This window comes from Phalangium opilio, unplaced genomic scaffold (genome assembly GCF_054372755.1).
Source record: "Phalangium opilio isolate 3A_F unplaced genomic scaffold, DU_Popi_V2 ptg000093l_1, whole genome shotgun sequence".
Classification (NCBI taxonomy): Eukaryota; Metazoa; Arthropoda; class Arachnida; order Opiliones; family Phalangiidae; genus Phalangium; species Phalangium opilio.
Genome location: NW_028324198.1, coordinates 1,910,566 through 1,922,195, shown reverse-complemented (window position 1 = coordinate 1,922,195; position 11,630 = coordinate 1,910,566). Strand labels below are relative to the sequence as shown.

Here is an 11,630-nt window from a genome sequence, read left to right as displayed (position 1 = left end):
GCGTACCCTCTGGATGTGTTTACAATGGTACCATTTAAAAATAATGGACATTTAACAGAGCGCCAAACAAAATACAATACATTGCAAAGTTCTGCAAGGCAAATGATAGGAGTTTTGGCCACTTGAAAGGAAGATTCAGACGATTGAAAGCTCTTGATTTGTTACTTATCGCAGAAATATCGGAAGTGATAATGTGTTGCTGTGTCTTGAATAATTTTTTATTAATTCATGATGGTGATGAAGATGTTGATGAGTTCATCGACCCAGTAGATCCAACAGCTGATATTTTTGAAGAAGCTGAACCACAACAAGTTTTAAATATAGCCAAAAATAAAAGAGATGCTATTGCTCAGAGATTAAGAATCGGACAAAGACTCCCGTGAAATGTTTGATATAATTAAGACAAATTGCTGATTAGGAATGAAACTTTTAATAATAAAAATTCATATTTTTAAAAAACTGTCAGCTATTTTTTCTAGAGTAGAGTTTTTGGCATCTAGCCTCTTTAATAGTTGATCTTGGAAATCTTTGGTTTGTTGCTATGCCTTTTCTTCGGCCTTGCGATTATCTTCGTTCCACTGCACGAACCAGTCTGGAGCTGCTGTTGTTTTCATAACCTTCCTCATTTTTTACCTTTGAATTACAGTGCAATCTTTAGTATCGTCCATTTCAGTGTTATTTAGATATGTAGAAGAAGATTCATTTGAGATTGATGTCGTAGAGTCACGAGAAGCATTATCAATTGGGGAGTCAGATGCACGAGGATCATCGATTGGAGAATCGGATACAGAAACACTGATTGGAGAATCGCTTGACATTGAATCATCACGATTGATTGAAACACCTACAAATTTATAGCTTAATATAATTTAAACCGCTTATTTTATTCATTATTATTATGACCTGAATAATAATAATAATAATAATAATAATAATAATAATATGACCTGAAGATGACTTCGTTGAGTATAAAAGATTTACTGGATTTATTGAGTGTTCAGTGCAAAGCACTTCGTCCATAGCCTCAAAAAAATTCCAGGACTGCTTTCCATTACCACTTTTGTTCGATTTGTCTTTAATAATCTTATTTCTAAAGGAAATTAAGGATATCTGCATTTTAATACTGAAGCGTAGAAAGACTGTGACTTTTTTTTAAGTAAAATAAATGGCACGCACCTCCCTTTAAGATTACGCCACTTGGTATCACAGTCATCTGCATTGAATCCATAGCCTTTATCTTTCAATTCTGCACTAATCTTCATCCAGACGTCCTTCTTCCGACGTGAATTTTCAAATTCATCCTTGTACGTTCGAAATAATTCAATGAGCAACAATGTGTTGTTCTTCCCCCATTTACAAACTACTGGATTAGGCTCACTATCATTTCCTTGTTAGCAATATGACAAAATATTAACCTTAAATGGCCCTTTTATGTAAGATATCGTTGTCTTTTACCTGGTTTATCAAACACCGTAGAAAAAGAGACATTAGACTCATTCCTTTCACTCTGTGTGTCACTCACTTCTTCGGAGATAGTTGAATTTAGTGGTGGTTTTATACCTTCTGGTTTCACACCTATTTTTATTGCTTTAGTCAGAACAGCAGCAGCAAATTTTGGTTCTGTAAATAATTATAAAATGTAGCTTGTCTGTTCAGTAGAATGTAAAGCCCAAGCTAAAGCGGTCATTGTTTGTGCAAAGGCTTAGCAAATAAACTCGTATCCAGGTCGTTATCGTGCTTCGCCTACTCTTAAATGGAATTAATATAACTCTTACCTGTAATGATTCGGTTGTAGTCCTCAACTGATACAGCAAAATTGTGTACGTTTCCATTATTATCTGATAATGAAATATTTTGATAATTCGCGTAAGTTTGCTCCATGGTATTGCTCGCCATGTTGAACTTCAACTAAATACGTCACAAATCCGATTCGCATCGAAAAAACCTGCTCTTCCAGCCGCTGCGATCGGTGTCCCATCGATGCGTAGCGTGACGTAGAAACCGGAAGTGCGAAAAACCGTACAGTAAAAAAATCGGTATCCGATGCGCGCAGCGCTGCGTTCGCTAGCAGTTACTGAACGTACCCTATGTATATGTCGTAATGTAGAACAATGACGTCACTGATTTGAAAAAACCGCGCGCGCGCGCCGGCAATGAAATAATAGGCTTTGCGGCTCCTTGTCAACCGTCAGTGACATCATTGTTCTACATTACGTCATATTCATAAAAGCAAAAGTGAGCTTGACTTTTCGTAAATTTGAAGCATGCAACGCTCGGTCTAGTTGGTATATTCCACGTCATTGCTTTTACGCAGAGTTTCTTTCGTATTATTCAAAAGGGCCTATTTATCTAGTAAACCATAACACTATATCGCTAACTTCAAAAATGGATATGGCAACAGAGGCTATTTACAGAGGGCCTGACAACACTGTACTGCTGCTAAAGCAGATAGGGGGAGGAAATTTATTAGTGGAAACAACTATCTCTACCGCCACTACTATATAGGGAAACGGGTCTTCCTGCCTTTGGCTGCATTAATCTGTAATGGATTTTGACATGGAGTGCCAACTCCATATAACTTCAAAATTATTATAAATGTATCTAAATTGATTAAAACTGATTGTATGACCATTTCAGACTCCCTGTAATTATTAAAAGTTATTTTATAACGTTAATTTTATTTAATGCTACTAATTAAACACCCAGGTTTCAAAAGGTATAAACTGGAATTTTGAATGCGATAATACACCAAGCCCCAAAGTCCCAAGAATTTACAGTTTTACCTAAGGTTTTACTGTGTTGGGGGGATGATCATTGTACGACACAAGCATCCTTTTTAGTGGAGTACGAGGCCTTCCTAAATCTCATTCTAGTCTCACGTACCCATTCCCCTGTATTTCTGAACAACAAAAGAACTCCAAATCTCGCTGCGGGAGCCAACCGACCAGTTTCTTTTTGCCCTTCGTTCCGCAAGTCTTAGCATTATTTTCATGCCAGCATAGGAGGAAAAATACTGCGTGTTATGAGAAGTTTAGATTTTAACCTATACCCAGACATGGCGCCCTCTAAGATTTAATATGGAAGCTTCCTAATTTTTAAGTTTTTCTAGTGCAGCATTTTCATTAGTGGACGGATTTAATTGAAACTTATATTAATCGACAGAGCTCAAAACTATCTTTCGAATGACATATTGGGTAAAAAGTTAGGAATTTAAATGCAAGAGCTGGACTCGAATAACTACATCCAAAACTTTATCCGCGAGAAAAAATATTCTGATTTAAATACCGAGTTTAAAATAATGAAAAATATTTTAACCACTAGGAGAAGGTTTGAATTATATGCGAGTTAAATATTACAAATTTATTCAACCAATTGTTTCTTCTAATTTAATTAATTTGAAGTTGTTTTGAACGAAGTAATGAAGTACTGCGTTTGTTAAACAGAACATAGCAAATAACCGTACTGAAGATTTCTTGCCCTAACCTGCGAAGGGTGCTCGCTCAAAAAATATTTTGAAGTGGAATAGTTTGTTATGTAATGCGAAGTTTTTAGATTTGGCCATAGATGGCGTGTGGAAAAATGAAAGGGGGCAGTGACATTGATGTATCCGACGTCATGTGGCGCTATTTGTAGTAAAATTTGCTTATAAATACCGGATTTGTCCTTTAGATTTCATTTACTTCCAAATACGTTGGTGAGAAGAGCTGTTCATGCTTTGTTCCTTCTTAAATTCTTAAGCTCCCTTTGCTTTTCATTTCGCCGTTGGAGAAGTTAAAGCGATAAATTAATTGTGAGTTACGTTTTACTTTTAAATGTAGGCTCACGTCGAATTTCAATTTGCCCTTGGCTACGGCAAACTCTTGGCGTTTTGAAACTTGTTTTATTCAAGGTTGATTTTTGCGTGTGCTCTTTAATTAAATATGTCGAAGCATGTGTGTCAAATGATTTTTATATTTACTAGTAAATGCAGTGGCAAATAAACCATTACTTTATTTCATTATTTATTCGAAATTTCAAATATTTAACATTGCAATCGCTCACGGACGCTGAAGAGTTTATTTTTTTCTGAAGCTTTTTCATTTCAGATGGCATCTAATCTTCTTGCGGAGAAATTGTTTTTTTCGAACGGAAAGTCAATGCAATTTTACATAGCTGAAGTGAATCCAACTTCCGAAAGACTTAAAATGAGAGATCTTATAGAAAAATTTGGCGGGACTATTACCATGAACCAAAGGACGGAGGGGGTAACCATAATAGCGACTTTCGTAAATGGAAAAGAATACGATATAGACCTACACAGCGCAAGTTATATCAATTCCTGCATCAGCCTCGGAAATTTTTTGCCGTTGGACAAATTTCCAATCAAAGAAGACAAGGATAATATCGAGGAAGGACATGGCGATAATCAAGAAGAGGAAGGAGAAGAAATGGAGGAAATCGAAGAACAGGGACAAAAAGTGGAGAACAAAGAAGAAGAAATATCGTATTCCCAAGCAATGTAAAGAAAAAAGACAAATGTCAAATTTTAAACAAAATTTGTCAGTAACATAAACCTTTTAAAAAACGTAAATAAATTCAGTAATGAAATCATTTTTTTCTAACTAAAACTTTGTTGTATCTCTAGTTTGAACAATAAAAAGTAATAAATATACGTATAAGTTTTTTTAATCACTATTAAGGTCAAATAATCAAGGAAAATGGAGGTATAGAGAACAGCGATGTAAATCATACGTAAATTAATTCATGAAAAACAAGAAAAATTTTCACATGCTATTTGCAAAATTTGCCTTAATGAAATTTGTCTCTAGGAAATAACATGTCATTCCAAAAGGTAATTTAAATTTACATGCCTTCAATTTAGGGATGGAAATATTGCATTTTGGGTTTCTTGTAATTTAGCCTATACATTATCAAACGCGATTTGAATTAATTTCACATATTAGTGATATTTTGCAATAGCAAACCAAACTAAATTCCAAGAGATCATTTTCTATGTCCTTATGGCCTAGCTCATGGCTAATGAAAAGTTACGTGAAAACGAAAGGCTTCCATTTGTTAGTACGACAATTTTGCACCTAGTTTATTTCAATTTGCCCATAATCAAACACAATTTAATTTCATAATCCTTGTTACTGCTATTTTGCAATAGTTATCCAAAATACATTCCAAACTAGTTTATGTCGATATGAGCTAGCCCATGTCTAACGAAAAGCTAATTGAAAAGTAAGGGCTGTGAATGTTTGTTTCCAATAGCTGACCAAAGTAGATTTCAATATTTCGTGTTATAAGAAAGTAACATTACGCGAACTACTACCTAAAGTTAATTTCCTGCGACGCAAAAGTGTAATTTTCATTGCGTTTCACTTAAAATAGATCTGAATACAAACTTTAGCGAAAAGAGGAACGTTATCTATATAACTCAGAAAGTGCTTGAAAAATGAAGTGAAAACTAGTATCATGAAGAATTCGGCTTTAAAACAGGTAAAGGTCTGTCTTCTTTACCTTTCTTTCTCTCTTCTTTCCCCTTCTTTTTCCCTTTTTTCCCGTTTTTTTTCTCCGAAATGATCTCCTTCATTCTCATAATCTTTTCATTAGACGTCACACCTAATTCCATAGACATTGCCTGTGCTTTTAAAGGCGCATCATAGGTTAAGACTATTTCCCCTATACTATTTTCATAATTCTTTTCGGCCCTCGTTTTTTTATCTTTTTCTCGACACTTGTATCATTTAATTTAAAATCCTTTTCATTTGATACTATACGGATTTCAGCGTTTAAAGGGTCTTTGTTCTTTGAAGTTGTAACGTTCCCCGATGTGCATGTTTCATCATAATTTTCGCGCTTCTTTTTCTCATCTTTACCCTTCTTTCTCTCTCCTTTACCGTTCTTTCTCTCTTCGTTCTCTTTCTTTCTGTCTTCTTTACCATTCTTTCTCTCTTCTTTCCCCTTCTTTTTCTCTTTTTTCCGTTTCTGTTTCTCCGAAATGGGTCTCCTTCGTTTTCAAAATCTTTTCATTAGACGTCACCCCTAATTCCATAGACATTGCCTGTGCTTTAAAAGGCGCATCATAGGCCCCTCGTTTCATATTTCAACCAATAACGAGGTAGCCGATCTACTTTTCTTAGGTGTGGGGAGTGGGGAAGGCTTAAGTGCGCGCAACGACGATGCTGCTTATCGGAGTTAAGAGTACGGTCCGGGTTAATTTTCGGGTTATTTTAGTATTTATGCAAATGAATCAATACAAGGGTACTCAGCACAATTATTATGCATCAATTTCGAAGAAAAATGCAGAAAATTTCAACTTATAAAGCGTTCGACGAATATGATTACGTCTCACTCTTATGGGGGGAGGGGGTTTGCAAGTTTTTGACGGTCCGTGACGAGGGGGGAGGGAGGGGTCCTTCGATGCGTGACGTCACATTTAAAATTAATTTTATTACGAAGTCAGTAAGAGGTCGATTGACCCTTTAATTATAAAAGAAAAAACACAACGTTTCAAAGTCCACCGTGAGATCGACCTCTACAATAATTAAACAAAATTTTTATTCCATCATCGCTTAAATAGTAGAAACTGTAAGCTATGATCACATACTTACTCTTACGTGTAGCCAATTTAAACAGCGCATTTAAAATAAAGAGACCCGTTCACTGCAGAACAAAATACACGTACGCATATGGACTGCTAAGTGTAGTGTCAGCTTAAAATCTGTCACTGTTTATTCGCCACTAGCATTAGCAAGGATGAATCGGATCCTCCATCGCACATTTTTAAAATCTTAATACCAAGGTCGATTAGCCTAAGGTTTTCAAGTGACAATGTTGATAACTATTAACTGTGCCCCTTTAACCTAGCTTTATGGAAATATTTTGGAAGGTTATAAAAAAGCACATCCAGACAATAAAGTTCTAAAGCTCAATCAGAGGCAAACGATATTTGTAAAAGCTTAAAACGGAAATGTACTTTGACTTTCAAGTCGAGCCAAAAAAATTCTGAGTGGAAAAGAAGAAAGAATCTCTTTTTAAATTAATCGAATTAAATTGGTAAATTAAGAAAAATCATAGTCCGTTGGGGGGGTGTTAAAGGAATGTGACGTGGTTTTCAGGGGAAGGGTCTTAGAAAACGTGACGAAGCGTGATTTGGGGGGACGGGGGGGTCAGAAAATGCCATTTTTTGCGTGACGTAGTTTATGGACGGTCCCTTAAGCATGCTTTTTGATATGATTATGAGTGCCAAAGGCAAACTATACTCATGGTTTAAAGTAAATCTTCCGGAAAGCCAATACGGTTTCGTAAAAGGAAGATCCGTTGAGACAAATCTTATAAGCACACTGCAATACGTTGCACCCATTGCGGAAAATAGAGGACAGGTTGACATTATATATGTCGACCTATCTAAAGCGGTCGATTGGGTATCACACAGGAAACTTCTCCAAAAACTACAACACTATGGATTATCGGGTAAACTGCTAGAGTGGACTAAAAACTACTTAAGTAACCGAAAAACTACCCTCAAAATTAATGGGGAAAAAACATGTCACTTTCTATGTAACATGTGGCGCTCCACAGGGGTCATCCCTTGGCCCGCTTTTATTTAATATTTATACAGCTGACGCACCCTCGTTTATTAACCACTCTAAAATCTTCCAATTTGCCGATGATACTAAACTTGGGAACTCTGTATCGACGGATTCAGACTGCGAAAAACTTGAAGCGGATCTCATTAATCACAGCAACTGGTGCACTCTAAACAATATTCCCATAAATAATGATAAAACCTTTATAATGTCATTTACTAGAAAAATTTCTAAAATTGCTTATAATTATAAACTAAATGGAAAAACCCTTAACAGAGTCCAAACCATAAGAGACTTAGGAGTCATCTTTGATGAAAAACTAAATTTTATCGAACATGTTAAACATACCTTAGCTGATTGTTATCAAAACCTGGGACTAAGTTTCAAAATTGCAAAAGATATAAATTCACCAACCTGCTTTGTAAAACTTTATTTAACGCTGGTCAAACTAAAACTAATATTTGGAGGTCTGGTGTATAACGGCTGCCGCGAATATCAATTATCCAAACTCGAACGGGTACAGAATAAATTCCTAAATTAATACAAATACTACTTTTTAACCAAAGATACACATAAGACAACCCAAATCTGGGTGCACGGCAGTGCACCCGCCAAGTTGTCGTGCACTACCAGCAATCCTTTACCCGAAACATTTCAGCCTCATTTTCACCCCCTCGTAACTCGGTACTGGGGAATAGTACACCACTCATATTTGCACCTCAAGGGCACAGTGTTAATCCTAGGAAGTCCTCCAACTTCCAGCTTTCTAACTCATTTGGTTTATGTGATAATCCTATGTGAAAATGACACATTATGAGACTGACTGACTGACACATCATCTATACCTGTAGGGCATTTCCGGTGGTGCTAGAATGATGAAATTTGGCATCCTTGTACCACTAAGCATACAAGCAAAGGGAAAAGTCCCAAAAGCGGGAGTTTCCCCCTTTTAGCCCCTGAAATGGGGGTTTGAAATTAGAGTCATCATCTAAACCTCTAGGGCACTTCCGGTGTTGCGGGAATGATAAAATTTGGCATACAAGTAGGACTTAGCATACAAAGAAAGGGAAAAGTCCCAAAAGCGGGAGTTTTCCCCTTTTAGCCCCTGAAATGGGGGTTTAGAATTATATTCATCATCTAAACCTCTAGGGCACCTCCGGTGTTGCGGGAATGATAAAATTTGGCATACAAGTAGGACTTAGCATACAAAGAAAGAAAAAAGTCCCAAAAACGAGAATTTTCCCCTGTTAGCCCCTGAAATGGGGGTTTAATAATTTAGATCCCCTCGTAATAGGACATTATAATTTAATTTTTTCGTCTTTTAATATTAATATTTTTTACTAATATGATTCTTTCGTATTGTAAAATTAATGTTTTTTACTTAATGTTTCAGTAAATACATTTTTTACTCATTTCCTTTTCATTTCGTCTGAAATGGTTCTATAATATGTCATTATAATTTAATTTTTTCGTCTTTTAATATTAAAGTACAAATGTTTATTTCACTTCAAAAGGTGGTCGGTGACAGGGAAGGACTAAGGCACCAGGAGGCTCAAGAGGACGGAGGATTTCCCTCCAAGCACATCAGTGCCACACGACCGAAACAATGTATTCGCGACCCTCAGAGGGTTGCCAATAGCGGGTTGAGCCAATTAAGGCAAAACCTGGGCGAACGGGGCAAGGAACGGTCTGAACCAAGGGCGAACCCAATCAACACCCGAACCGGCACACCGAACTCGGGCTCCCTCCGCTACAAGAAGCCCTTTTGCTCTGATCCATCACAGCTAGTACAGCGACAATGTCCACGCAATGCTGAGCAAATTAATTCGGATCATCTACATCCACAGTAGTAGTAGAGGTTCCGCAGTTACAGATAATGAGTATTAAACGTTGGTCTTGAGTGGCTTGAATGGGACTTCGGATTCGGGATCGCGAACCCATCCCCATTCTTCTCGGTTTAAATCGTTTCCTAGCCCTTGTAGTAGCGGAATGCCTTGGTTCTTTTGCTAAAGTATCACACCCGAATTGAAAAGTCTTCAGCCTTAAATCTGAAACCAAAACCACACCAAGAAGAGAGTCTCAAATCGAGGCATTTGAGAAAAAAGGTTCATAGAACAATTCTTTCATTTACATGCTGTAACTGGATGTGGTTATGATAAGGGGCACGGGTTTAAAGTACTGACAGATAATCAACATCTTACAAATACGTTGAGAGTTTTTAATGAAAATATTAAGTCAACAAGATCTAGGAAACGATTTAATCCCGAACAGTGGGGATGGGTTCGCTATCGCTAAAGTCAAAGACCCATTCACACCACTCTGATTCCTGCATCAGATATAGCTTTGCTTTTCTTTGTTTCAGATTTTAGGATAGTAATCTTTCAGTGACCATTTTTAAAGATGGGGTCGATAACGTAGACTTGGAAATAGTTTATTTTTATGGTGTTTATTACTTTCATGAAAATCATCTATGCAGTAAAGAAATATCGAAAAAATTTATATATCGGTAATATATTTGGCATCTCGCGCAGTCATTTTCCAAGATGGCGCCCAAACTATCAGCAGCACGTCTTCAATATTCAAGTATGGTGTTTAGAGAGACGGTCTTCAACAATAAATTTACCAATTTTCATAATTTTTAAAAAATATACTGTATCTACATGACATTCCCGGCGGCCATTTTCCAACATGGCGGCCAAACTTTCTCATGAATGGCTTCAATATTTTACTATGAGGTTCACACAGCTTTGATTATAAAATCTATAAATTTTCATAATTTTCCAACAAAATAATGAAATAAACTGTACCTAGCATTCACGGCGGTCATTTTCCAGTATGGCGACCAAACTATCAAACACAGAGCTGTGAAATTTTACTATGATGTTCATGTGGTAACATTCATAATATGCACCAATTTTCGTAACTTTTGAAGAAGAACGTGGAATACATTGATGCTGGCATTCCCGGCGGCCATTTTCGAAGATGGCGGCGAAAGCTCGCACTCTACAGCAGGGGACTTTTAGTATATTTTTGTTGGGTCAAAAACTACGCATGTACCAATTTTCATCTTTATGTTCAAATGTTCTAGGTCAAGCCCTTTTTTAGTGTATCGTTCCTGGCCTATAAAAGAAGTTTCTGATTTTTATAATATTATTTAGGAATTTAACTAAAAGTTCGGAAAATATTTTTAAAATAAAGTTTCTGATTTTTATAATGTTATTTAGGAATTTAACTAAAAGAAGTTTTTTATTTTTATAATATTATTTAGGAATTTAACTTAAAGTTCGGAAAATATTTTTACAATAAAGTTTCTGATTTTTATAATATTATTTAGGAATTTAACTAAAAGTTCGGAAAATATTTTTAAAATAAAGTCTCTGAATTTTATAATATTATTTAGGAATTTAACTAAAAGTTCGGAAAATATTTTTAAAATAAAGTCTCTGAATTTTATAATATTATTTAGGAATTTAACTAAAAGCTCGGAAAATATTTTTAAAATAAAGTTTCTGATTTTTAAAATATTATTTAGGAATTGAACAAAAAATTCGGAAAATATTAGTGGCTAACAACTTATTATATGGTTACCCTCTTAATTTTATTGCAGAAATTTAACAAACAATAGTTCTAAAAATTTAATGAAGATTTTTTTATTTCCTTTGTTTGCTAATGACCCTAGATTTAATCTTTAGCATATAATCTTTACTTTTGGAGGGATTTCTCCATTTACCATAGAGCTGTTGACTTGACCTTTCAATTCCGTATTCTTTGGCAATTTTAGACCAGGAACCAACACCATATTTTTTAAGACCAGTAAACAAAAGATCTTCTTCGTCCTCGGTCCAAGCTTTCCTGCATTGTTTAGCCTTAGTACTTCTATTATTCTTTTGTAAATCTTTATTTAACCATTTTCTCGATGGCTTCAATATACCATCCTTGTTTGTACCTCGTTGGTCAATTTTCGAAGCATCATCGCTGTCGCTATCAGACGAGTCAAAGTCATTATGGAACAATTCTTTTCGAGAATTGAGAGCCACATTTTCATCCAGGCATAAA

General features: G+C 35.8%; 2 protein-coding genes across 3 annotated transcripts; one reads left to right on the top strand and one right to left on the bottom strand.

The window, feature by feature from the left end:
• Positions 1-413: 413 nt before the first annotated feature.
• On the bottom strand, positions 414-2,080 carry LOC149640196 (uncharacterized). Of its 2 annotated transcripts, none has more exons than XM_089850663.1 (5): positions 1,776-2,080; positions 1,456-1,620; positions 1,177-1,387; positions 948-1,090; positions 414-844 (listed from the first exon to the last, which is right to left on the bottom strand). In XM_089850663.1, exons 1-5 carry the CDS (start codon positions 1,894-1,896, stop codon positions 630-632), a joined length of 855 nt encoding a protein of 284 aa, XP_089706789.1. In that variant the 5' UTR covers positions 1,897-2,080; the 3' UTR covers positions 414-629. The 2 variants fall into 2 exon arrangements, with proteins under 2 accessions (XP_089706789.1, XP_089706790.1); XM_089850664.1 differs by having other exon boundaries at positions 982-1,090.
• A 5,125-nt stretch (positions 2,081-7,205) lies between these two features.
• LOC149640195 (uncharacterized) lies at positions 7,206-9,390 on the top strand. Its single transcript, XM_089850668.1, has 4 exons — positions 7,206-7,491; positions 7,607-8,091; positions 9,089-9,251; positions 9,359-9,390. The coding sequence occupies exons 1-4, from the start codon at positions 7,206-7,208 to the stop codon at positions 9,388-9,390; spliced, it is 966 nt and encodes a 321-aa protein (XP_089706794.1).
• Positions 9,391-11,630: the final 2,240 nt, after the last annotated feature.

Bases quoted from the DNA above. Each gene is read 5' to 3' on its own strand.
- LOC149640196 (XM_089850663.1), bottom strand. From the start codon at position 1,896: ATGGCGAGCAATACCATGGAGCAAACTTACGCGAATTATCAAAATATT. The intron at 1,091-1,176 runs GTGCGTGCCATT...AATTTCCTTTAG, and splicing joins TGGCGTAATCTTAAAGGGAG to AAATAAGATTATTAAAGACA. The intron at 845-947 runs GTCATATTATTA...ATAAATTTGTAG, and splicing joins CTCAACGAAGTCATCTTCAG to GTGTTTCAATCAATCGTGAT.
- LOC149640195 (XM_089850668.1), top strand. From the start codon at position 7,206: ATGCTTTTTGATATGATTATGAGTGCCAAAGGCAAACTATACTCATGG. The intron at 7,492-7,606 runs GTAACCGAAAAA...ATATTTATACAG, and splicing joins GTGGACTAAAAACTACTTAA to CTGACGCACCCTCGTTTATT. The intron at 8,092-9,088 runs GTACAGAATAAA...TCACTTCAAAAG, and splicing joins AATTATCCAAACTCGAACGG to GTGGTCGGTGACAGGGAAGG.